The 27807-nt window shown below is 39.1% G+C and overlaps 2 protein-coding genes across 2 annotated transcripts in view; one reads left to right on the top strand and one right to left on the bottom strand.

Annotated features, from left to right (window-relative positions):
• The window catches only part of LOC136874298 (uncharacterized), a 38801-nt gene extending 32100 nt beyond the window's left edge, over window positions 1–6701 (bottom strand). Inside the window, exons 1-2 of the mRNA XM_067147939.2 lie at window positions 6556–6701; window positions 99–1517 (exon numbers count right to left, since the gene is read on the bottom strand). Coding sequence (XP_067004040.2) covers window positions 99–1364 — 1266 coding nt within the window. The 5' untranslated portion in view covers window positions 1365–1517; window positions 6556–6701. The remainder of the gene's footprint in view (window positions 1–98; window positions 1518–6555) is intronic.
• A 373-nt stretch (window positions 6702–7074) lies between these two features.
• LOC136873712 (selenoprotein K) overlaps window positions 7075–27807 on the top strand; it is a 32896-nt gene continuing 12163 nt past the window's right edge. Inside the window, exons 1-3 of the mRNA XM_067146848.2 lie at window positions 7075–7254; window positions 7389–7473; window positions 12026–12100. Coding sequence (XP_067002949.1) covers window positions 7236–7254; window positions 7389–7473; window positions 12026–12100 — 179 coding nt within the window. The 5' untranslated portion in view covers window positions 7075–7235. The remainder of the gene's footprint in view (window positions 7255–7388; window positions 7474–12025; window positions 12101–27807) is intronic.

The raw sequence follows: 27807 nt of genomic DNA, 5'->3' as shown, positions 1-27807 counted from the left end.
GTTGATTGATTCCCAAAATTACCCTCAATATACAAATAAACTCACAACCTTCCTTTCTTTATGATATTAGTATAAAACCAGGTTTGAAGTATGCTCACCTCACTTTCTGTCAGCTCCTCTTCCTCAGTCTCTTCAACAATAATATCACTCTCACAAGCAGCACTGGAAGAACCTTGATTGCTAGTCTTGTCATCTTCTGTACAAATTGGTGGGTATGAAAATACAGGCTGGCTATCCAACTGAAGGCAACCATCCATCACTTCACACGGATCTATTTCGCATCGACTCTGATTCTGAAAATTTTGATGCAAAACTGTAGCTTGTCCTTGAGATGCATTGAATGATTTGTTGGAATTTGTTATGCTATTCTGATGAAATGGTTGATTCTTTGCACTGGTAAATTGAGGAGGAAGTCTTGAAACAGGCTGAGTGTCACCACCCATTGGCAACATGAGAGATGCTTGTGAATACAGGATATCCTCATGCAAATCTCCTTCTGAAGCACCAAACATTATATTGTGGTGACCAAAACTACTTCCTTCTTCTGGTTGCTTTTGTTCCAAAGGAACAGTATTATGCTCCAACATCTGACTTCCAGTCTGACTCTTCTGCAGACTACAATACTTAGAAATCTGTTCCTTATTCTGCTCCATACAACCAGACTTTGGAGTTTCATTAGGACAATTATTGGATGACTTAATCATTGAGTTCTGATCAAAACAGGGATCAGCCATACTTGAATGTTTAAGATCTCCCTGTTCATTTACAGAGATACCGAACTGTGATAATGCACAAGAAGGAAACGACTCACTGCATTTGTAGCCATTGTTCTGAAAACTCTGATTAGACTGATTTCCATATCCCATCATTCCTTGACTACAGTACCAATTCTGGGAATCAGTATTTGCAGTACTTTTACACTGGTAACTCGGAGAGTCTTTGCTCAGAGTCTTGTAAATATCTGTTGATAAGGGAGAACATATCCCAATACTTTCCAGAAGTCCTAAGCGGCCACCACAACATGCATGAGGCATTCCTTGTGAGTTGCACATAGGATTAAGGCTCCTACTATTTCTACCCGTTTCCAAGCCTGGAGTGCCATTAGAAGAAGGAATCCGTGAATCTGATAGCCAAGGAGGTGGCTCAACATGACTGTAGCTATTAAAGCCTGATGGAGTGAAAGTATTCTGATTAGAAAATCCTGGTTGTGATCCAAACATTCCATTATACAATGACTGGCTCTGACTAGAAAGCAGAGGATTGAAAACAGGGGATTGCTGAGATCCAGTCATACCTCCACGGCAATAGTAGTGACTGCTAGAATTAGATACTTGTGGACTAGACTGAACAGAACTTCCTGTCATAGTTACAACTGATTCCGAACTAACATCAAATGATGTACAAAGGTCCGAGTGTTCAGTCACTTGGGAAGTTCCAGACTGTAATCGATTTGACTGTGTGAATCCAGACCTGAGAATGCCAGAGCAAGTCTCCTTGTGAACAGCCGCATGAGGTAACTGGGAAAAAAACAAAACATACCACTGAAATTAGAAAATTATCATTCAAAAGTATAACATAAATCATTTAACTTAGTAAAAACAAATGAAAAAGTAATAAACAATTATTTCTCCCATCACGCACTAGGGCCTATGTACGGTACCAGAAATAACTGAAAATATGTGTACAGAAACTTATGTACAGTATACTGCTATTGGCAACATAAAACCAAACAAACATTAGAAACATTAAACAGCTTAATCTATTTTTTACTATTTCCATTAAATATATAAAAACTAAATTTCTCATATAAGTATACTCTCATTCGACTGTCATTAGCCAGCTGTGTAACGCAGTTGATTAGAAGCTTTCCACATATGCTAAGTTTGTGTAGATAATTGGCAATTACTAAATGAGTTGGCTATGAGTAGCTGTAGGTTTGCACTTGGGAGATGATGCTTTTAAACCCTACTGATAGCAGCGCTGAAGATGGTTTTCTCTAGTTTCCCATTTTCACACAAGGCAAATGTCGATGATACAGACCACTATCTGATCTGTAGTGAACTAAGTATATCTAGGCCTAGGGTAGAGAAAGTGAAATCTGTCTGCAAACGAATAAGGGTAGAAAATCTCCAGGACGAGGAAATTAGACAGAAGTACATGGATATGATTAGTGAGAAGTTTCGAACAGTAGAAAATATAGAAAGTGAATGGGTGGCATATAGGGATGCTGTAGTAGAAATAGCAAGGGAATGCCTAGGAACAACTGTGTGTTGGAATGATGAAGTGAGAGCAGCTTGTAAATGTAAAAAGAAGGCTTATCAGAAATGGCTCCAAACAAGGGCCGAGACAGACAGGGATTTGTTCGCAAACGAAAGAAACAGAGCGAAACAAATAGTTGTTGAATCCAAAAAAAGTCGTGGGAAGATTTTGGTAATAACCTGGAAAGGCTAGGTCAAGCAGCAGGGAAACCTTTCTGGACAGTAATAAAGAATCTTAGGAAGGGAGGGAAAAAGGAAATGAACAGTGTTTTGAGTAATTCAGGTGAACTCATAATAGATCCCAGGGAATCATTGCAGAGGTGGAGGGAATATTTTGAACATCTTCTCAATGTAAAAGGAAATCATCCTGGTGGTGTTGCGAACAGCCAAGCTCATGAGGAGGAGGAAAATGATGTTGGTGAAATTACGCTTGAGGAAGTAGAAAGGATGGTAAATAAACTCCACTGTCATAAAGCAGCAGGAATAGATGAAATTAGACCTGAAATGGTGAAGTATAGTGGGAAGGCAGGGATGAAATGGCTTCACAGAGTAGTAAGATTAGCATGGAGTGTTGATAAGGTACCTTTAGATTGGACAAAAGCAGTAATTGCACCGATCTATAACAAAGGGAACATGAAGGATTGCAACAACTATTGAGGTATCTCATTGATTAGTATACCAGGCAAAGTATTCACTGCCATCTTAGAAGGGAGGGTGTGATCAGGAGTTAAGAGGAAGTTGGATGAAAACAAGTGTGGTTTCAGACCACAGAGAGGCTGTCAGGATCAGATTTTCAGTATGCGCCAGATAACTGAAAAATGCTACGAGAGGAATAGGCAGTTGTGTTTATGTTTCGTAGATCTAGAGAAAGCATATGACAGGGTACCGAGGAAAAAGATGTTTACTATACTAGGGGACTATGGAATTAAAGGTAAATTATTAAAATCAATCAAAGGCATTTATGTTGACAATTGGGCTTCGGAGAGAATTGATGGTAGAATGAGTTCTTGGTTCAGGGTACTTACAGGGGTTAGACAAGGCTGTAATCTTTCACCTTTGCTGTTCGTAGTTTACATGGATTATCTGCTGAAAGGTATAAAATGGCAGGGAGGGATTCAGTTAGGTGGAAATGTAGTAAGCAGTCTGGCCTATGCTGACGACTTGGTCTTAATGGCAGATTGTGCCGAAAGCCTGCAGTCTAATATTTTGGAACTTGAAAATAGGTGCAATGAGTATGGTATGAAAATTAGCCCCTCTGAGACTAAATTGATGTCAGTAGGTAAGAAATTCAACAGAATTGAATGTCAGATTGGGGATACAAAGCTAGAACAGGTCGATAATTTCAGGTATTTAGGTTGTGTGCTCTCCCAGGATGGTAATATAGTAAGTGAGATTGAATCAAGGTGTCGTAAAACTAATGCAGTGAGCTCGCAATTGCGATCAACAGTATTCTGTAAGAAGGAAGTCAGCTCCCAGACGAAACTATCTTTACATCGGGCTGTTTTCAGACCAACTTTGCTTTACGGGAGCGAAAGCTGGGTGGACTCAGGATATCTTATTCATAAGTTAGAAGTAACAGACTTGAAAGTAGCAAGAATGATTGCTGGTACAAACAGGTGGGAACAATGGCAGGAGGGTACTCGGAATGAGGAAATAAAGGCTAATTTAGGAATGAACTCGATGGATGAAGCTGTACGCATAAACCGGCTTCGGTGGTGGGGTCATGTGAGGCGAATGGAGGAGGATAGGTTACCTAGGAAAATAATGGACTCTGCTATGGAGGGTAAGAGAAGTAGAGGTAGACCAAGGCGACAATGGTTAGACTCAGTTTCTAACAATTTAAATATAAGAGGTATAGAACTAAATGAAGCCACAACACTATTTGCAAATCGAAGAATGTGGCGACGTTTAGTAAATTCACAGAGGCTTGCAGACCGAACGCTGAATGGCATAACAGTCTATAATGGTAATGTATGTATGTATGTATGTATGTCTAGGGAATGCCATATGATAATAAACATTTGGTCACATCCAAATGGGGCATGTCGAAACGGGAACTAGCGTGTATGTCACTATGAGCGACAATGCAATTGTATGTCTATAATGATATGTTTTAGGTCTTAACATTAGTTTATAAAACACATCTCTACTTAAAACTATCACACATATATACAAGATAAATACAATATAAATAGGAACACTTCTGAAGTGTTGTATTGATAGGTGGAAATTCTTTCCTATTTCTAACTAGAGACCTCTCGACCCTTGAGTGTGTGAAAGCAAGATACCTAAAGATAACTTTAGGAATATCAAAATACACTTCTGAAGTGTTCCTATTATATTGTATTTATCTTGTATATATGTGTGTTAGTTTTAAGTAGAGATGTGTTTTATAAACTAATTTTAAGACCTAAAACATATCATTATAGACATACAATTGCATTGTCGCTCATAGTGACATACACGCCAGTTCCCGTTTCGACATGCCCCATTTGGATGTGACCAAATGTTTATCATCATATGGCATTCCCTAGACAATGTAATCTTAATCATAGCTTCATGACATAGATGTGAATGTATTGTTCAGCTGAAGATGACCCTATGTAGGGGGTTGAAACCGGTACTGTAGCATAATAAGTGCAATAAATAAGTATTGATAGGTGGAAATCCTTTCCTATTTCTAACTGTGTAGTTCATCAATACGGAGATGATTATAGATTACGAGGTCTCTAGTTGTCAGGTTGTTCCATATGAGCTCAATGCCATAGTCAGAACAGGCATTATCTTTGCATAGAAAAGTGTTAATGCAGTGTCTAGTGCTAGTCTTGTCAGATTTTTAATGTCGTAAATGGCTTTTATGGCTGCGGCTGCCCTCTCCCGTATGTAAATTTTGTAGGATGATCCCGATGGTTGTAGGGTGATGCCCAGGTACTTGAAGGAGTTTACAATCTTTAACTCTTCTGCTCTGTAGTATATTTTGTCTTGTGCAGAGGTTGTTCCTCCCCTCCTGAAGATCATTTGCACTGTCTTGTTGGTATTCAGCTGGAGTTGTTTTCGACCCATTCCTGGAGCTGGTCTACAGTGTCTTGCAGGGCCTTCCTGTTGTGCGATCCTAATACGATGTCATCTGCGTAGAGGTACATTTTCACTGAGTCCTGTTGTAGGATGTCTGTGACGTCTGACATGACGATGTTGAATAGGGTTGGGCTAATCGGGTCTCCTTGTAAAATGCCGTTGGTCTGTACTATGTTTTCTGAGGTCGCCAAGCCATCTCTGATTATGATTTTGTTGTAGGTGAGCAGGGTTTTGATAGCAGTTGTTGTTGGGTTATCCTTCCCTGTCATACTTTCAAGTTTATTCATGAGTATTTGTCTGTTCAGCAGGTCATGGGCTTTTGTGAAATCTACGAAGACTGTGTAGAATTTCCTGGACGGGTGTCTTAGTGTGTCATGTATATCTTCTAGAAGGTTAGCAACTGCGTGAAGGGTTCCTCTTCCCTTCCTGAATCCGAACTGTGTTTCTGGCATAAAGGCGTCTTTTAGTGAGTAGAGACTGTTCATCAGGATTTTGGAGAATATCTTGAAGATGTTGTTCTCAAGTGCAATTCCTCTGTATGTGTTGAGATCTTCTATGCCGCCTTTGCCCTTGTATAACAAGATGATGTTCGACTTTCTCCAATCCTCTGGTATTTTTCCTGATGTAAGGCATTTCTTAAACAACATCGTCCACAACTGGGCGAGTTGTTCAAGAGTTTCTGAGGTTTTCATTGAACACCTTGTCTGGTACTGCTGCTTTTCCTTTTTTAGTTTCTTGGATGGCCTGTCTTACTTCGTCCTCGGTTATTGGTTCGGATTCTATGGTGTATGTCTCTTCGGTTTCGTATGCTTGTTCTAAGTTGTTCTTGTTGTAAAGCTGGATGAAGTGCTGTTCCCAAATATTCATCGGGATTCCTGCCACTCCTGCTCTGCTTTTCTTCTTGATCGCTATAAAGGGGTCCTTTAGGGAACTCTGAACTCGCAGCTCTACTGATCTATCATGACCGGACGAGGCAAGGGAGCCAAGGGAGGCAAAGGATAAACACAATGATGGGACAGTGTGGGAAGAGGGTGTTTTTTTATTTTTTTTATTAATCCTACACTTACCACATCAAGATTGAAGATCTGCGAAGATGTGAGGTGAAAGTGGAGGTGTGTTTAATGTCAGGCACTCTTTTCAATTCGATCAGGACAAAATGAACTCACGATTAACTCCTAACTCCGTAAACAATTCTAATAAACATTTTTAAAACCCGTCTTACCTCGCTTGTTCCAAATCCACAAGTCTGACAATGATAATGAGGAGATGTGCACACACATGAGTTATAGCCACAGACCGATTCTTGATAGAAACTAAAACCTGTAATTGCACAAGAATTATGATTTTGATGTTTCTCTGATGGATTTCCTACCGACTCATGACGGGCTTGCATATTTGTCATTTGAATATAACCTTATCGTTTACACTTAAAACTTCCTTCGCAACAGCGCCATATTATTTGTCGACGGTATATTTCGAGTTTTGCATTACATACTTAAAACAAAATATTCCCACTGTAGGCATATTCTTCTAAGGCTGACTTAAGATTTTAGAATTAATGTCGGAATAGTTAGAGTATCTATTATTTAAAATGCTTTTCTTATCCATAATTCCCCTGTCAATGATTTAATTATTGACAAATAATCCTAATTAAAACAGCTGAGGGAAATCTTTAAAACATCTGAGGAAAATCTTATGTTTACATTGGTAGCAATTGATTAAGCTCAGCTGTTGGCTAATTAATGAATCGATTATGTGTACTATAATATGTGTCGAGCGTTCATTTGGCGTAATAGTTCCAAGAAGTTTCGCGACCGAAGTGACGTTTTTGACCCGAAATTCTGTCCCATTAATAGTAACATTTTCCTTGTTTGGCTGAGAGAAATTTTCTGAGTGAGAAGAATGGCATATATATCGTCTAGTGAGTCTACATCTGTCATGTCACATTACTCGTGAATCATATGTTAACCTAGACTTTTACAAGTAATTTCCCATGTTTCTCTAGCTTCCTATTGAAATCTATTTTAATTTGTATATTTCTGTTATTTTTTTCAGGCGGAACAATTGAACCAAGTCCCCCATGGAGTTTATCAAGACTTATAGGATTGTTTTGGGCTTTCTTAAACTTCATTGTTATGTTGTAAGTGTTTAACAGTGTTAACATAAGGTTATAAAATTAAAATACATTTAAGAAAGGTCAATTTTCATGCGACACAATAACTAATAAATGTGCTACTTGTTTAAAACCGAAAATTGTAGAGGCGAACCCAAATGAGAAGGTCTAGGCTACGATTTGGTACTAAACATCATCTCTTTGAATCTTTAAACTACATTTTATACATGTGAGGAGCAGTCATGTCCACTACTTTCACTATTTTTGGTAGCAACGTTTTATTGTAAATCTGAAGTAACTTAATTCATTGAAATATTTCTTGTTTGTGTGCAACCTGCTAGGCTGCTAATGAGAACACAATTCTTCAAACAAAATTCTTCCCGTCACTGAAGAATTGTTATTTCAATGTTGTATAGTAGAATTATAGAAGTTAAGGGTGGTTTAAATAGTCTACAGCAAATAAAAGCTTACCGGTACTGTTTTATGTGGTCATAAGTTACTGTGCTACAACTTTACTAAGGGACCTGCATTAGGCCTATATAATAGGAATTAATTGAGGGATGTTCCACCATTCAACACAATATATAATGCATAATATTTATTAAGTGAAAACCGGTTTCGATTCCCTTGGAATCATCATCAGTTCACAGTAAATAAATAAATCAAAGGATCTTAACAACAATCAACATGAAATCTGCCTTTAAATATATTTACAATGGTTGACATGGGCTATATGACATAAAACACATTATTGTTTACAGAACATCCTATGATCCAGGTTGCAGATGACTGCAGTGCATTTGTACAGTGTTGAAAAGAGCTTTAAGATAGTGCATAAAAATTTGAAGTTGAGGAATACTGTGAGGTTCTAATTTGTTACTGTGGATATGAGAAACACATGTTAAAAAGTTCAAAATATTCATAGTTGAATCGTCGATGGAGGGTAAAAATAATAAGGCCTACTGTATCAAACTAGACGATCTTGTAAAGTGCCTATATTAAATCAATTTGCAGTTAAAACAATTAGCTGAGGAGTTGGGGGAACATCCTTCGTTGTTTTGTAACATCTACTTGGTTGTTGAACCTGTTGCTGTTATTGTTGTTGAAGTAAAAGTTGAATGGTTGTATGGCACATTATCATAAAAGGTGGATTTCTGCGGAAAAGAAGAAAGAAAGAAAGAAATGAGAATTAATTTGTGTGTTTGGATTTAATGATTGGAAAGTGGTTTGATGGTACTTACTCCCTTGTTCCTCGCTCTCGTTAACCTGCTGCCAGAAAAGTAGGAGGTGCACTGCTCGTCTGTGTCTGCGTGGAGCTTATTGATGGTTTTGAGAGGGGGCAGGGAGGGTGGTGACTTGTTTTGGATTGGCTGTGGTGTGGAGGGGAAGCAGGAGGGTGGGGAGTGATTCGTTGACACGCTGTTCTACCTAGATACGTCTTGAGAATAAGGGGGTAGGTGGCCTCGTAAAGAATGTTTGTTTTCTCAGTGGATTCTTTCAGATTGTGATTAAAATCGACTCGTTGATCCAAATTTAATTGGAGTCCGCAATTCAGATACAAAGAATTAAACACCCTAGTTACCGAAACAGAACACGTGATTAATAAACTCCCCACACAACAAGAAGAAATTAGATTTGAAGCCAAAAGAAGATTAATCAAACTAATTAACAACCAGAAAAACAAACCTAACAATAACTCTACCCAATGCCAACAAATCAACCAATTAGAAGAGTAAATAAAAACTAACAATCTCATAGTTACAAAAGTGGACAAAGGAAATACTACTATCATCTTAGACAAGGAAGAATATGGCCAAAAAAAACACTTTTTCGAGAAGGAAATTACAGACTAATCAAAAAAGACCCCACCCAAAGAATACAGAAAAATCTGAAACTTAACTTCATTTATACTCTGCGAACAATCCATAAAGAAAACACGCCAGTAAGACCAGTAATTAATTTTAGATCTAGCCCTACCCACAAATTAGCACAATTCATCCAAAAATCCTCAAAAAACACTATGTGCTTTAAGCAAAAACTTCCGTTAAAAACACATTAGAATTTTGTAGCAACACCAAAAACCTCACAATTCAATCTTATCATTCATTAGCATCCTTTGACATCAAGAATATGTACTCGAGTATTCCTTTAGATGAGACCATTTCCATTTTACAGAATAACCTGCAACAGCACAGCAAACTAAGTAGACTTGAAATAGAAGAATTCATTAGTTTGGTTTAATTTATTATTTAATTATTATTTCCTTCTAATGGGATCTCTGGCATTGGGCATCATGGCGGACATTTATTTAGACCATCTGGAGCATACACACATCAGCAAAATGGAGCACATTTTCTTCTGGACAAGATTTGTCAATGACACATTCACAAGTTTAGATGGAAGACTTACGAACACCCTAACCATACTAGATGACTTAAATAAGTTGAGTCCCCATATACAGTTCACATTGAAAACAGAATCCAACAGTTCTCTAAATTTTCTAGACTTAAGTCAAAAGAAATCAACACTTCCTTTCTTATGACATATACAGGAAGCGTACACAAACCAACAGTACTATCAAACAATTTTCAGTCCATCCTAATTCCCATTAAAAAAAAGCCGCTTTTTATAGCTTGGTCCACAGGGCATTCACTGTACCATTAACTCATCCTAACCTAAAAAAAGAACTGGATACTATCAGGGCAATAGCTTATTCTAATGGGTATACCAGAAAGTTCATCGACCAAATAATATCTAAAATTCAAAATAAATAAAAATCTACTCTTATTAAGGAAAAGAAGCAGGACAGTTATTTAGTTTTCACCTTCAACAACGATTCTGTACACCATATAAGAAACCTGTTTAAAAAACACGGGGTAAAAATAGCGTTCAGGACAACCAACAACCAATCTATCTCACTTCCACAATCCAGGGACCGTGAATAAATCTGACAAGTTTGGTAAAATCAGGTATTTACAGATTACACTGCCAGTCTTGTTTAGCAAGCTGTATCGGGCAGACAGGGAGAAGCTTTAACACCAGGTGCAACGAACATATTAATGCAGTCAAACATAACAAGCATTCTGCCATGGGAATACATATGCACGAATCCAATCACAGTCTGACGAACGATGCAGGAACCTACTCTCTGATCATGTCTACCCATTTGTTCACCTCTAGCACACTGCAGGGGGCCTGTACACTAAGACAGTGCACTGTCCAGTCACTCCCAAATTGTGGTTGATTGGTTCATTGAACACTCCGTGGATATGAGGATGCTTGCCTGGCCCCTGAGGTCACTCGACTTCAATCCTATTAAGCACATCTAGGATGTTGCCGAGAGAAATGTGTGCACTGTTAACCCTGCTCCAAACAATCTTTGTGCATTGTGGGAGGCTGTGCAATGGTCTTGAAACAGTATGACTTCCCATGCTTCCAGTACCTTGCGGAGCCCCTGTCACACTGCAGTGCCATTGTCAGTAGGGTAAAAGGGGGTGCTATATGAAAGTGGCTAGGTATCTCTAATTTAGTTGCTCATCAGTGTATGCTATTTGCTGATTTCCTCATTCATCCAGTTGACAGAGATATCACTGCGTTACATAAAATCAGCTTCATGGTCCGTATCGCACTTCAATAGATTCACAATTAAGTATTTATTTATTTTCCACCCAGTCGATACAATGGTTGCTTAAGGCAATTTTTAATGGTTAAAAGTGGTACATGTTTCGTATATTATCAACATCTTCAGCCACATAACACTGTTTAGATGAAAAATATATAAATTGACAAAGTAATGCTTTAGAGGAAGTGTCCTTAAAATTAACATAAGATGACAATATTAAAACAAACAAATAACTCAAGAGAAAATATATAAATTATTTCTACAATAGAAAGCAGTCGTCAAGGAAACACTTGTACAATATTCCATAGAGAATATGTCCTAATGAATATTCTTTTCTTAATAATTCATGAAAAAAGGTCAATTTATAAATTAAAAATTATACAATTTATAAGTAATTGTTGAAATGAAGAAATCCAGATATCACAGTGTGGCTCTTATTATTAATGCAGATGAAAATATAACTAATTCCTAGTTGTCAAATCTTATTAAGCCTGCTTTCCTTTGGAACAGTAACTCCTGTCATTCTTTCACAGTTTTGCGTCGGGTGTAATATTGATGATGCGTTCTTCCTTGCTACGTACTAGTACTGTTGTTGTTTACACAGCAAAGCCAAACAATAGAATTCATGCTGGGAACAAGATTTGTATCGAGAAATGTTATATAATGTTATATAAAGTGTGTATGACACAGTTGTTGGCTTAAGATAATAAAGGTTTAGAAAATTCATATTGATCGATCATATTATCGATTCAATTCAGATTTCATTTTCATTCAGTTGGCAGTATAACCGGAACCGTGAGAGCTCCCTCCTTCCTCCACCCCCAGTACAAAGAAATATCGCTAAAAGGTGCGCGGACTATAGGTCTATCAGTCTGGGCGTGCATATTCGGTTTCTGTTCTTGCAATTCAGATGTTCCTGCAGCTGATATCCAGTTTTTTAATTTGTTTTTGTTCCAGCTTCAAGACCTTAATTGATCCAGATATGAATAGAAAAGGCAGTCAGTATACAAGAGATTACAGGCCAGGACCAGGGTAAGCATATAAAGGAAATAACTTTCCTTTCATAACTGTTAAGAAAATTACAATTGTAATGTTTGTGTGTCCGCATTTTAAGAAAATGTGTATGGGTCGTGGCACCTTAAAAAACTTCTGTATAGATTGTACTATGGTGAAAGCAGAAATGAACATTTAGGCTTGCAACTGGTTGCTGAAACTCATTTTAGTAGTTTACTATTGTGTTTTAAGTAAGCAAATAGAACAACTTATCAGATTAATAAACATCATATCTTTAAACGATATGCATGTGCTCTGGTAGTTGTTCCACAGCAGGAAGTTGTAACATTCACATTCAGATATCTTATTAGACTACATGTGTTCTATGTACAACTTGGCTGCTGCCTGCAGTTGGTACACTTCAGCAGCAGACCTTTGCTGAAGATTGTTTGAGTAGGCCTATATGAAGAGTAGATGATATAATGGTTTATTAAGCACAAAGTATTTATCTTGAAATTATATTTTGAGAACAGCTTTTCATTAGGTATGGATTATCAGTTGTCAGGGGAAATAAGGGGGGAACTTGTTAGACAGTTGTGTTTTCATAAATTCATTGCTGTTTTCTTAGATGTTCCTATACATTTTATTCCAGCTATGCTCATTGGCCAAAATTGAATTACATTTTGTATTTGTAATTTGTTGAGTTTCATACACACCGTCTCGAGTGAAGTCTGAAAATAACTTGTTGAAAATAAATACCGGTACCTGCAGAGTTTTATTGTTGATGGTGACTCCATAGATGGTTGTTAAAAATCGTCACACTATGCCCTAACAGATATCAGGTAATGTGTTTATTTACAGTTTACTTATAGGTTCTCGTAAATGTTGTTAGGTTTATTATTAATGTACGAAGAACAAGTGAAGGTACAAAATTAGTGTGTCTTTTTTCAGTTACCAGAGGTAAACTTCTGAAATATTTCCCAAAATGTTGATAAAGAACGCATACAGAATTAAGAAAAGTGACTTACATTGGTATGCTACTGGTCAAAATAATATCCCTGGACATTGGATGGAATGGATGCTACCAAGAACATGTAGAGAAAATGTATAACAAGTTAATCTTGAAACCATGAGACCACCTTTGAGAATGAAGAGAGAGGGATAACAAAAATGTTTGAAGGGGCCCTTTTCATCAGCCCATCGAGTAGATAAAATGTGAGGTATGTTCTGTATGTGTTCTAGAATCTCTCTTCTGAAATAACATTTTGGTCTTGTACCAAATATTTCTGAATTTCCTCTATAGTTTGAAAATTACATCTTTTCAAGATACCGAGCAGGTGGCTGTGCGGTTTGGGTCAAGTAGCTGTGAGCTTGCATTCTGGAGATAGTGGGTTCGAACCCCACTGTCGGCTGCCCTGAAGATTATTTTCCGTGGTTTCCCATTTTCACACCCGTCTCGTCACCATGAGACCTATCCATGTCGATGCGGTGTAAAGCATATTTTAATTTTTTTTTAAAAAAATTTCAAGCTTAAGTTTTGAAATAAGAAAGTAAATCTGGGGCAAAAATCAGGAGGATGAACAGGTTGAGCATGATAGTTGCCTCACTTTACCAAGTATATGCTTTGAAACAGTGTATGAAGACTGTTAGGGTTTATGCTGCACCACCTCTGCTAGCACATCACCAGTTCTCGCTGCTCGATGTTGGGCATTGATGAAACAAACCCATGGATCTCCATCGGGGTCTTGACCCTGAAGCCCGGCTTCTCACTGCGCTGCTGGTTGCTATCCTTGCCACATTGATTGTCTCAAATACATTTGTTTCTGGAGTCTGGCACATTACCAGCTATCTTCTAACTTGGACTGTGATTGGTTCTTTCAGGGTGACCGGTTCTCCCACCCCTCCTTTCTCTGCAATCCACAGAAATGTTGTACGTTCAATAGCTACCTGATCTGATCTTGTACTGTGCTGTTTCATTTCTGGTAGGGTGACAATTTTAAACAAATGCTGATATTAGCTGTCTTCAAAGGAAGTACAATTTGGAATCGGCGGTATGCGGAATATCATAACAGGTTCAAACTGGGTAAAGTATGGAATAAAGTGGGGAAAAGAATGTGTAACGAGTAAGTAAACTCTCAGAAAATGAGAACATCTTCACACAATGAATTTTCGGCTACAAATGAGAGCTGCCAGCAGCGTGAGAGTGGGACTGCGGCAGGGTAAAAGCTCTATGGTGAGCAGCCTGATTGTAGTCAGCAATGAGGTGCTAGAGCAATCATGCATGTGACAGCAGCAAAGCTGCAGTATAAACGCGCCCTTATTCAGCTCCTCCTTCATCTCCAGTTTTGATTAAACTTACGGTTCTTCCTAATCACAGTATCCCTCAAAATCTTTAAAACATTTAAACCTGCGGCCACTGAATTAGGCGGGTGAGGGAAACTGCGCTGTTGTCAGATATGGGAACAGTGAAGTGACAGATGGTGGAGAGTCGCTTACCTTTGAGCACGGATTGGCAACGCTGACTGTGCAGTGCTGTCTAGTCTAACCCGGTCCGCTCCATGTCCACGTATTCTTTAAAGTAGTTCTTTTCTATATTATGCAGTCCAATATATATAACATTCAAGTATTTAAAGTTATATTGTAAACCATAAATAAATGAAAATGTTTTAATAAAACTGTTACAGATAATACATAATTCGAAAGTACTTACCATTTCCGATGTCCTGCATTGGAGCGCGCGACCTGAACAACCTCCGCTATCGACATTTATATGGCCACTTTCTGAGCCAACTTTCCAGGAAAACAAAAAGAACCATGGAAACATGTTTCAGATAAAAAATGTAAGTCAGACGATTTTCTACATTTTTCTCGCAGACATTTTATTGGCTGAAGAAACAAAAACGTGGCCGCTTACTGAAAATTTCATTACATGTTTTTACGGATTTAAATTTACTTTTACAGGTTTCTATTCTTAATAATTATTTTAATTGGTTTATGTGGAAAATAGTTATACTGCTGAAATTAACAGTCTTTCCCGAAGCTTTTAGTATAATTTATTTTGCAACATTGTAGGAAGTAACACCAGGAGCTTGGGAGAGAACAAACTGCCTTGTGTTCTGAAATGATGTTTTCAATTACAACCTTGGCAACAGCGTAATTTCTCTGACCCGCCCTATTTGGTGGCCACGGCTATAGTAGAACTTCTGCTTATTATCTGCTCAGTAAGAAATCCGTTGTGAACAACATTTTTCCGTAAAGAACAAGGTTTAGGCCATAAATCATGGCAACTTTTTTTTTCCCTCACATTTGCACGGTGCTCCCGTACAATGGTCGTGTGTCCTGGAAAGCATGACTTATAGTAGCCTACATGGACATAGCATGAGATGCTGGTGCGTTGGACAGGTACCATGCACAGGGTGATGGGACTGCAGTAGTGAGTCGGGCTCTGTGCAGAATGGATGTGGCTAGGCAACTTAAGCGTTGGAGGTGGTAAGTACTGGAACAGCCGCCATACTGACCGGACCTGTCTCCGTGTGATTTTGACCTTGTCCCCAAAGCAAAAGAACCATTGCTTAGGAAACAATTTGGGACATGAGAGGACATTGCCAACGCTGTGAAACATGAGATTACAAAACTCGCACATGGTGAGGCGTCTGGTATTCGACATCTCCCGCATCTTTGGCAACGTGTTTTAGATAATATAGGGCAGCCATTCTTAAACTATGGTCCGCAGACCCCTGGTGGCCTGCGATGATAATTCAAGGGGTCCGCAATAATAATGTCACTTTCATATTGTCATCCATGACTTTAACAATACAAAAGTTACTGAAGTATGAGTAAACTGTGGCTAGAATGTGGGTAATCACTAAACATTGCATACATTGCCCTCCCTTGAAGAAGATCAACTAGCCGAAGTATCTCATGTATCACAACTCTTCGCTACTGATCGACTTTTTGATTGATGACATCGCCTATATACTACAATTTATAGAAAGAAAATACTGCATTTAATGCCTTTTTTGTTCTCACACCAATGAAAACTAAGTACAGAGCTAGAGCCAATGCAGAGGCTGATCTTCCGTTCGAGTGACTATGCTTATAAAACGCTTGGTCTCTGGAAAATAGCACCATCTGTCCCATTGATCCTACAACCGCAGAATTTTCTCAAGTAAGTTTCCAAATCCAGACTGTTGTAATTATTAGCAAAGTGTCACATTGTTTTATAATTTCTGTGCATATATATAAAGTATATTTATGAAAATTAAGTTAATTTAAACTTTAAAGGAGAATAAAAATTAGTCCTAAATTATACAAATAAAATCAAACGTGGTAACATTACAATTTTTGTGTGTGTGTGTGTGTGTGTGTGTGTGTAGGGGGGGGGGAGTCCTTGCACAAGCATGCGATATCCTAAGGGGGTCTCAGACACAAAAAGTTTGGGAAACCCTGATCTAGGGACTACCAGGCGAGTTGGCCGTGCGGTTAGGAGCGCACAGCTGTGAGCTCGCATCCAGCAGATAGTGGGTTCGAACCCTACTGTCGGGAGCCCTGAAGATGGTTTTCCGTGTTTCCCATTTTCACACCAGGCAAATGCAGGGGCTGTACCTTAATTAAGGCTACGGCCGCTTCCTTCCCATTCCTAGACCTTTTCTGTCCCATCGTCGCCATAAGACCTATCTGTGTCAGTGTGACGTAAAGCAACTAGCAAAAAAGAAATAGATCTGGGGGACTACTTTGAGGGTTTACCATAATGTTTGCTGTACTCTCTGAGATTAAACATAATGTAGCACAAGGATTTCATGTCCGACAGTTTCCTCGCTTTACATTCATCCCGATGTAGTAAATCTACTCGGCATTATACATACATTCCACAGCTCCTTATACTCTCCACTCCCATATGTATATATTTTATTTGTCTGGTTGGTCCCGCATTTATGCGTGGAAAAAATAAAATAATGATTCCTTTAATTGGAATCTTTTATATTTTCACCATTCAATGCATAGTAAGATATAAATACATATTAGAACATGTTTCAGGCTGTGAGACCTCCTTCAGTTAATCTCAGCATCCCTCAAAATCTTTAAAACATCAAGTAGAACTTCCGCTCATTATCTGCCCATTTCATTAGCTGAATGAGGTCTCACGGCCTGTCCCCTCTGTGGGTGAAGGCAGCAGAATAACATCCACGGTATCACCTGCCTGTCATAAGAGGTGACTAAAAGAGGCCCCAGGAGCTCTCAACTTGGGAGCATGTGTTGGCAACCACGGGGTCCTTAGCTGAGTCCTGGCATTGCTTCCACTTTCTTGTGCCAGGCTCCTCACTTTCATCTATCCTATCTCCCTTCGTCAACTCTTGTTCTTTTACAACCCAAACGCTGTTACAGCACTTGAGGCCTAAGTAGTTTTTCATTTTCACGCCCTTCGTGGCCCTTGTCTTTCTTGGCTGATACCTTCATTTTTCAAAGTGTCAGATCCCTACCTTTTTTTTTTCCCCTCTGATTAGTGTTAAATAGAGGATGATTACCTACGTCTAATCCGTTTTAAAACAATAACTACCACCACCACTCTCACAGCCTGAAATATGTTCAAATCTTACTAAGTATTGAATGGTGAAAATATAAAAGATTCCAATTTATGGAATAATTATTTATTTATTTATTTATTTATTTATTTATTTATTTATTTATTTATTTATTTATTTATTTATTTATTTATTTATTTATTTATTTATTTATTTATTTGTTTGTTTGTTTGTTTGTTTGTTTGTTTGTTTGTTTGTTAAAGTCAATACGGAACAAAACTGATATTCATCAATTGCAGGGAAAAAAGTAGTTTCCATGACTTATGCACCAACCCTCATATATTGTGCAGGCAAAATAGCCATGCAGTGGAAGAGGGAAAATAGAAAATAGTGACAGTCATTGACAAGAATATTGTGACAGTGAAGGTCAAGAATGCCAGCAAGAGATGACTATCACTGTAACAATGTGGACAGGGCCAGCAGCGAGCAGAACAATGGCGCCACCGAATTGTTGAGGCTTGCAATGAGGAAACTCGTTGAGGAAGTTGATCAGCAATGGACCTGGCGCCCAGAATGATCTGGAGGTGGAAGCTACTAGAATCTCGCACTCGCCTATATAAGAGTGCAATTGTGGGTGCGCTCAGTCCCCTATTCTGTAGTCTGTATCAACTAAGTGAGTTTTAAGTGCATCAATTGTGAATGAAAGTAAAGAGTACGAGATGGTTGCAAGTCCGTCAGACAGCTATGCAGAGTTCCAACGTGGCTTGCTGACTGTGAACTGCGCTGGAAACCCACTATGCTGTGAGAAGCCGTGTGGAGAGCAGGAGTTTGACTCTGTGGTGTTTGTGTGTTCATATGTGGGTTAAAATCGTTTTGAATGGAAGACTCAATAACAAGTGAACTTGTGATGAAATGTAAATAGTAGTTCAATGAATTTAGTGGATAGTAAAACAGGCTATGTCTCTATGTAGTAATTTTAGTTATAAGGACACTGATAACCCTCAACAACATAATATACCATTATTTTATTTTATTTTAACACCATTTGCATGATCAAGCTCTTCCTTCCTGTTGCTGATATAGTTTTCTTTCTGTGTCATAACTAGGGCTCAGAAGTAGAAGACCTATAATCATCTTCATTTCCCGTTTCCAGCTTCCCGGGTCGAGTTGTGAATCAGGGACCTCCATCGCTGCCTGTCTCTCCACCACTCTTCTCCTTTTTTAAGTACATCTTCTGGTTTTCCTCCCCTCTTCTTTATGCAATCCCACACTGAATCTGTCCACCTCTTTCGGGGTCTTCCTTGTGGTCTCTCTTCTGTTAACTTCTCCGAAAAAGCTTAATTTTTTTTTTTTTTTTTTTTTTTTTTTTTTTTTTTTTTTTTTTTTTTTCCCACTCTCTCTTCTCCCATTCTCATTATATGCCCATACCACTTTAGCTTTGTTGTTTCTATCCTGTCTTGAAGTTTCAAGATTCCTGTCCTTTTCCTTATCTCTTCATTTCTAATTCTATCCTTTCTGGTCTTGCCCTCGATACCTCGTAGGAATTTCATCTCTACTGCCTGTTTCCCACTCTCCTCTCGTTTTGTTGTAGTCCACGATCCAGCTGCATAGGTTAGTATGTGTTCATAATAGGTTGAATATAATACTTTCTTACATTTCTTTGGGACATCTTGGTTCCACGAAATACCCCTTACACTCTGGTAGAATCTGTTTGCTCGTCGTATTCTTTTTTCCAATTTTTTCGGTAATCTTTTCATTTCTGTAATCACACTTCCAAAATACTTGAAACTTTTAACCACTTCCAGAATTTTACCATTCAGTTTTATCTTTCCTCTTCCTTCCTTTCCCTTGTCATCACTATAGTTTTACTTTTCTCTGTGCTTACTTTCATCCCAAATTTTTCTATATCTTGATTCCATACATCTACTTGTTTTTGCACTTCCGTTTCATCCTCACCACATATCACTATACCATCTGCAAACAACATGGTTTTGTTGCCTGTCTTCCCAATCTCTGTTTAATGTTCTTACGAATTTCATCCTTGACTATGATGAATAGTAGGGGGGATAGTACACTTCCCTGTCAGAGACCCGTTTCAACTTTAAACCATTTTGGTTTTACTAGACTAGACCTATGAATTGCCTTTAAAAAAACCCTATAAAAAGACCTAAAAATATATATTTAAAAAAAAGGACTTAAAATCTGGCAAAAAGGACCTAAAAATTTGATCCAAAGTCATTCATAATTCTAGTTTTAATGATATATTTAATTAATATAATGTTTCAAAATGAAAAATTTTGATGGTATGCAACATAACAGTACAAAAATATGCATGAAATACATCTTCTTTCACACATTATATACTTTAACATAATTTAAAAAAAGGAATTCCATGTGTGTTTGTTAAAAAAGTTCTTCCTGAATTAAGAATGAAATATTTTTTTCCACCTAGAATGAATTCAGTGAACCTGCAATGGACATTCTGGAGAAAGGCATTGAAATTAGTATAACTGGAAACATATTTGGCTTAACCACACTAGGGTTATAGAAATTAGAATTCGGAAAACTTACCTCATTTGGCTTTGGAGTACATCACAATGGTCATTTCCAGGTTTTTAGGTGTAAAGGATTGTCGGTTTTCAGACAGTACATTGCGAAACATCAAGAAACTTGTCTCCACATCAGTAGATGTTAAGGGTTCATACTTGAAGCAAGTGGCATCTTCTTTTTCAAAAACACTCACTTTGTAATTATCTCCTTTCAATATTTCACTTATCTTGCACATAATTTGATCCCCTGGTTTTTTTAAGCACTAGTTTCTTTTTTTTTGTTTTTCATTTAATTTCATTTCATTTTCTCTCTTGTCAGATATGATTCAAATATGGGTATTGCACCCGCTCACCTTCTGAGTCCCAGACTAGCCTTAATCTCAGGGGTGATCAGTTCATGATAGATGTCAAAAATTCAATCAATAAAAAATAAAAAATATAGGTACACAAATTAACACAGGGATGAACGAAGCATGCAAATTAAGGTAGGGGGATGGCTCATTCATAGATACTAATTATAGGACACCACAATAGAACTGGGAAGTCACCACTTAAATTCCATGGGCATACTGGACTAACTACAATAAAAACATATGAAAACTGTTTTCCTATTGAATTTGCAATAAGGAGCAATTTATTTACTTAATTCGCAAACTGCCAGTGATGACAATTATTACACTTAGAAATTTCCATCCTGAAAAAGAATACATAAATTTCGGCTCACCTCACTACGCTGGTAGTGTGAATAATATTTGGTAAATTCGCCCCATTGGTCACTGGGGATCGAATCCACGTCTGTATGAGTGGACGTTTCACCGTGGAAATCTTCTTTCGGTGACATGGGCATGAGAGTAAACTATTTACCGTCATCTCCGCGTTCCGTTGGATATGAGTCACTACCGGTATTTACATTCTAGTAGGCTGGATTCCCACTGTGGAAATGTTATCGTATCTAAAACAGGAACTAATTGTACGGACAAACTCTAGCCTATGTAACCAAATTTACAAACATGCCAGAGGTAGCTCGTCAACTCACAGCTTATCTCAATATTTACATTTGTCAGTATGACAACAACGTACAGAAAGGTTACTTATTATGCTCGCACAATTAAGACTTGTACCGTCCGTGGGTTATTTTGCACATATTGCCAACTATCTCCCATGTGGAGTAACAAAATTTGGTTCCAACCAATCCGACACATGACGACTGTCCGTATCATATCATTATTTATCTGATTATCACATATAGTCACTACCATCAATTATTTTATTATTATCATTTATCATCCGGGATGATTATATGCTAATCTCTGCCGACGTTTCAAACGAAGGGTCGTGTTTCCTCATAATTAATCCGCACAAATTAATGATCAGTTTTATAATAAATTATTATTATTATTATTATTATTATTATTAGAGATTATCATATTCCTAACACTGAATCATCATCCATTAAATATTTTAACTTACTTTCATCATTATTATTGTACCGGTTGGTACACCTATACGCCGCACATTTGAATTTTCCGCCTTAAAGTACTCCTCTAAAGCTGAAACTCTGAACTTTAAAACTGAATTAATTCAACCGTTTATCAGAAGATGTCACTGTGTTAATTTCAAATTGTTTTTGTTTACTAATTATCAAGAAGTGTGGACATTCTCTCACAGATGTCTCTATCAAAAACTATGATCATGCACCCTGGTGCGAAGTGAAGGAACTTTTCTTGAAGATATTTTGTATTTATAAGTTTGTTCTTTACTAAATGTTGTTCTTTCATTTGTGGGTTGGCAATATTAATCTTTCTCTCCGCCAGTTTTGAAATTAGCCAATTGTAAATTTCTGTCATTAATTTTCAGCCAATGGCGTCTTTCTTCCCCAACGTTGATGTGTAACTGTAAGCTACCCAATAAACGACTGTGGGTGTGTCTTAATCATTCATGAAAGGTCTCGAATCTTCCCTGAGAGTGTAAAAACTGCTGATTTTCCTGGCTCTCCGCCTCTCGTACAACATCTAGCTTTGGAAGTATAGCAGGAGGCGGGAAGCGCCTATTTCATCCGCCAGCAGCTCTTCTACAAGGTAGTGGCCTTTTAACATCTTTATTCCTTGCTAGCTCAGCAGTTTAGCCCTTGGGGAAGGTCCGAAACTTTTTCAATGTAACCTACCTTTCGAAAAATGTAACTTAGTGCCGGCTTATGTAAAAGTTTCTTATTATTTAACTGTAAATCGGGGATAGAGAGTGCTTTACCCTCTCGAGCTCCCCTTCATTTTGAGTTGAGGTGATTACGTTTTCATAACCGATTTTCTACTCTTAATGTATTAAAATTTTCTTATACGAGTCACCTCCCTAGTTTGGGAATAGCCCCTGTATCATCGGCCTAGTGCCCCTTAGGTTTTATAAAGTTTCAGGTAGGAGAGCAAGCAACACCTCCATTCATCTTGGTATTTTGGGCCATTTAATTAACCTATTATTGTTCTTTTAAGGCCCTGTAGGCTGGGTACGAGATACCCCTGTTTAATTCTTGTAAGTTGTGCCTCGATGGCAAGTTTTTGTAAAGTCTGGTATTGCCTTTAATAGGCTTGAAAAATTGAGAGCGGGTCAGCTCTTTCTTGTGTTTGAAAAGTGCCTCTGGGAGGCTTGAGGTTAAAAGTTGGGAGCAAGTGCTCCTTGAATGAAGGGGTTTTCTGCCCTTTGAATAAATGAGTGTACCTTGGTAATGTTGGGCTAGTAGCTCAAGGGTTGTGTAACTGAGGCTCGGAGCCAGAACTTGTAAAGACCCCGAAACTTGTGCTTTCGTTTGTAAAGTTATCAGTGTACCTGTGTTTTTTTAAATTTTTATTTCACCTAGTGAAAATTTGTGAAAATATAACCTTTTTGAAATTTTAATTCATCTTTCGGACTTGTAGTCAGACCCATTCCAGCCCGCACCTTCTTTCACCTCTGCATTCCACGGATAACTCCGTAACAAGTGGTAGCAGAGCGTGGTTGAATGGGTCTCAATTTTGCCCCTTTTGACGGCTAAACATTGCTTTTGTTTTGAACTCTAACAATTTTCTCCGTCGCTGGAATTTTCTTTCTTATTTTCTAAATTTGTCAATCTGTTGTCATCATGTCCGGCCCTCGCGATGTCCTCCATCCCGGCTATTTGCGCAAGGAGGAATTAATTTATGAATTAACTATTGGAAATGTTCAATCTGGAGGCACGGTTGCGGCCGATACCACTAAGCTTAAAGATTGGGGGAGAAAGATATTGACGACGCTCTCTCCACGATCACTGGTAGGTCCATCCCCTAATCAACTTAAACGTGTACAAGCTAGATTGTTCCATTTTTACAATAGGGTTACTGATCTATTGTCTTATAAGTTAAATGACATTCAAGGGAAGGAGGCTAGTGCTCTTCTCGAAAACCTTTCTAAATTGTCCAGTAAGATTAGCCAATTGTTAACTGGGGCAGCGGCCCCCAAAACCGACCAGCCCACTGTGGTAAACATAGTTAGCGAGGAGGATTCTCCCACGGGTGAAGGAGGTAGAAAATCCGTAGCAAATCAACAAACATCTGCCCCATTGGAAACCGAGTTAAGTCGTCGTACATCCATCCCTCCATTTGTGTTGAATAGTGCACCCTCCGAAACAGCTTCTTCACCCCCTAGGCCGTTACCTACTATGTCACCCGGGTTCGGTAGTTTGCCTCACCCATTAGCAATGTTGCTCAGGGGTATTTCTAAGTTTTCTGTTAACTCTACCAGTGATGTTATTTCATTCCTAAGGTTTTTAGTTGAGTTCCAAGATCACGCCCTTGTATTTTCTCTTTCTCCGTGTCAAATTCTGCAGATTATTTATCCCTATTCCACTGGTGTCCTCTCTGACAAAATAGTAAGAGCAATTGCTGAACAATCAACTATTGAAGATTTTCATGCACACCTTCTGGCAAACTTCATTCCGGCTAGGGCAAGGTCCTCTCTAATACAAAAGTACTATTACCCTGTACAGCGTCTGGATGAAAATCTTGCCGACTTCATCCAAGACATTAAGTTCTATACTAGGGTATTTGCACTACATTTCCCTGAAGATCAGATTGTACAGGCCATTGTGGAAGGAATTTCACCATCCTATAGGTCATACTTGTGTTTTGCGTCGCGTCCGCAAACTTTTGCCGAATTAGAAGCTATGGCTGTCTCAGCCGAGGGAGTTAGATATGCTGACACACTACGTGTCGCGAGGGAGCCCCCTCCTTCTTCAAGTAATCTGTGGCCTCCACCTCGCCGAACCATCGCAACCCGCAAATGTTATGCTTGTGGGTCTGCAGACCATCTCCGGAACAAGTGCCCTTTGATTAAATCCAACGGGGCAAAGAATGGAGCAGGGTCATCTCGAGGCTGTTTTAAATGCGGTGCTTTTTCCCATAAAACCAAACCAAACCCCATGGCACTACAGCCCTTGAAGGGCCTTGGCCTACCAAGCGACCGCTGCTCAGCCCGAAGGTCTGCAGATTATGAGGTGTCGTGTGGTCAGCACGACGAATCCTCTCGGCCGTTATTCTTGGCTTTCTAGACCGGGGCCGCTATCTCACCGTCAGATAGCTCCTCATTTCTAATCGTGTAGGCTGAGTGGACCTCAAACCAGCCCTCAGGTCCAGGTAAAAATCCCTGACCTGGTCGGGAATCGAACCCGGGGCCTCCGGGTGAGAGGCAGGCACGCTACCCCTACACCATGGGGCCGGCCATACCATGTTGAATACACCGGTTCTCGTCCGATCACCGCAGTTAAGCTTTTTCCCATATTGCTAAGAATTGTAATACTAATAGCACCCCCTCCTGCTCAACTTCTGGTGCACCTTCCAACAACAATCAGAAGTGACTAGCGGCGTCGGCTGAGTCGGCGTGCCCACTTTCTTCAGGCTCAGCCCCTGTTAAATCCGATGAAAACTCAGGGAAAATTCAGTTTTCTAATTTATCATTTGAAGGTCCCAAAGAATGTCTTAGGATTCCGGCGGATTACCCCGCTCCTGTACCATTTCTCAAAATTGTATTGGATAATAAACCTGTAACTGCTCTATTAGACTCAGGCAGTGTTTGTTCCATTATTTCGGCTGAATGGTATTCCAAATTAAAATCTGTTTGTAAATTTTCCGATTTTTGTTCGTTTTCGGTTCAATGCATTTCGGCTAACACTTCTCTGTTAGAAATTTTAGGTTTTCTGTATGCCAAAATTAGAATTGCTAAATTTAAAGTGGAAAGTTAAACTGTTTGTGGCTAAGCACTTGTCTTGCCCTATTATATTGGGAGCGGATTTCATGTCTCACACCGGTCTATTGCTCGACATTCAGAGCAAGTCGTGCACTTTCAAATTTGCTAGTAATTTCAAAATTCCCTTACTTAAATGTAGTTCTGTGTCATGTTCATCTGTTTCGCCTACCCAGGATGAGATGTTGTTAGACCTTAGACATCTACCTGAGGAGCAGGCTGATAATATTCGTAAGTTGTGTCAGTCGTTTCCAGAGGTTTTCTCCAATACTCTTGGTGTTACTGACCTTATTGAATACAGGATTGAAGTTATGGATTCGATTCCTGTTCAATTTCCACCTTATAGGTTATCTCCACCTAAAATGAGGGCTCTGAAGGAGATCATAGATCAGATGTTAAAAGATGGTATAATTCGGCCCTCTAAGTCGGTGTATTCATCACCTATTTTTCTAGTTCCGAAACCCCAAGGTGGCTTCAGGCCTGTAATTGACTATAGGGCTTTAAATTGGAAGGTGGTGTTACAATCTGTGCCCCTTCCTGACCTTCACTCTTGTTTTTCATGGTTTTGAAAAGCTTCTTCACCATCTTAGACCTTAATCAGGCGTATAATCAGATCCCTCTAGCCGAAGAATCCAAACATCTGACAGTTTTTGCCATGGATTGAGATTTGTATGAGTACAACCGCGTGCCTTTCGGGCTCCCCACGGGAGCAGCTGTGCTTACGAGACTGCTAGACAGGGTCTTCTCCGACATCAAATTCGAGTACTTATACCATTATCTTGATGTCGTATTTTCTGAGACCTTTGAAGAACATGTAGATCATCTGAAAGAGGTCCTGAGTCACCTTCGTAAGGCAGGGTTAACGGTGAAGTTGTCCAAGGTTGCTTTCGCTAAGCTTTCCATGTCATTTCTAGGGCATATTGTGTTGCCCGATGGTGTCGCTGTAGATCATTCTAGAACATAGGCCATCCGGGACTTCAAACCTCCTAAGGACATCAAAGGAATTGCCAGATTCATTGGCATGGTGAATTTCTTCAGGAAATTTATTCCTAACTTCGCTAATAGAGCGGCGCCCTTGAACTTACTTCGTAGGAAAGGCGTCAAATTTGAGTGGGGGCCTTCTCAACAAGCCGCTTTCGAAGACCTCAAATTAGCCCTTTGTAATGCACCTGACCTCATCATGCCTGATTTCTCTAAGAAATTCATCGTCCAAACCGACCACGGTAGCTGCAGTCTTTCTTCAAGAGACTGAACTAGGAAGGCGACCCATCGCCTATGCTTCTAGGACATTATCGGCCCAAGAATCAAAGTATTCCATCTATGAACTTGAAGGTTTAGCAGTCTTATTTGCTCTAGAAAAGTTCCGCCTCTATCTGGAACATGTCAAGTTCGACTTGGAAACAGATAACCAAGCCTTAAGCTGGGTCTTAGCTAGACCGCGTCGTACGGGTCATATCGCACGATGGGCCATCAGAATTTCTGCCTTCCGGTTTGATGTTAGGCATATAAGAGGAACTGAAAATGTAGTGGCAGACGGCCTAAGCCGTATGTTTGCCAATGATGTAGAGCCCCTTGAACAAGAACACAGTTCTTCACTTCCCGAGTCCATATCTCCTGGTGTAAATGCCATACTAACGGATGCTCCCATGCTATTTAAGGATATTGAAAAGTATCAACGTGAAGATCCGACGCTGGCCCCTATCATGGAAACCCTTTGTTCTGGGGAACATGTTGCTCTTTATGTATTGAGGAAGGTGTTTTATGTTGCCCGTCGGGGCATGATAAGAAGATGAAAGTTCTGGTTCCAGCTGTCCTTGTACCTATGATCTTCAAGTACTACCATGAGACCCCATTAGGGGGGCATTTAGGCATCTTCAAAACTCAAGAAAAGATCAGAGAGATGTTCATTTGGAAAGGTATGGACGGTGAAATTCGTGAATTGGTAAAAGCCTGTAAATCTTGTTGGCTTAGTAAACCCACCTTGTCCACTAAACAAGGGCTATTGTCTTCTCATCAAGCGTCGCGCCCCATGGAAGGCCTCTATTTCGACTACGTAGGACCCTTCCCCCAATCAAAGGGGAATGCCAACAAATTCATTCTTGTGTGTGTAGATGGTTTCACAAGATTTTCCTGGCTATTTCCGACTAAGCTGGCTACCGCTCAGTCCACCATTTCTTGTTTAAATTCCATCTTTGCTTCTTTTGGTCCGTGTCAATATATTGTTTCTGATAATGCTAAAGCCTTTACCTCCAATCTCTTCCGTAAATTCTGTTTTGATTTATCCATCTCACATGTAACTACCTCAGCGTACTATCCTCAACCATCTCTGGCTGAACGGGTCAATCGTAATCTGAGATCGGCTCTTATTACCTATCATCATGACGATCACTCCAGGTGGGACACGTCCCTCCATTGGTTAGCCTTCGCTTTG

The sequence above is a fragment of the Anabrus simplex genome, chromosome 5, assembly GCF_040414725.1.
Source record: "Anabrus simplex isolate iqAnaSimp1 chromosome 5, ASM4041472v1, whole genome shotgun sequence".
Lineage (NCBI taxonomy): Eukaryota > Metazoa > Arthropoda > Insecta > Orthoptera > Tettigoniidae > Anabrus > Anabrus simplex.
This window is presented reverse-complemented; position numbering and strand designations above follow the sequence as displayed.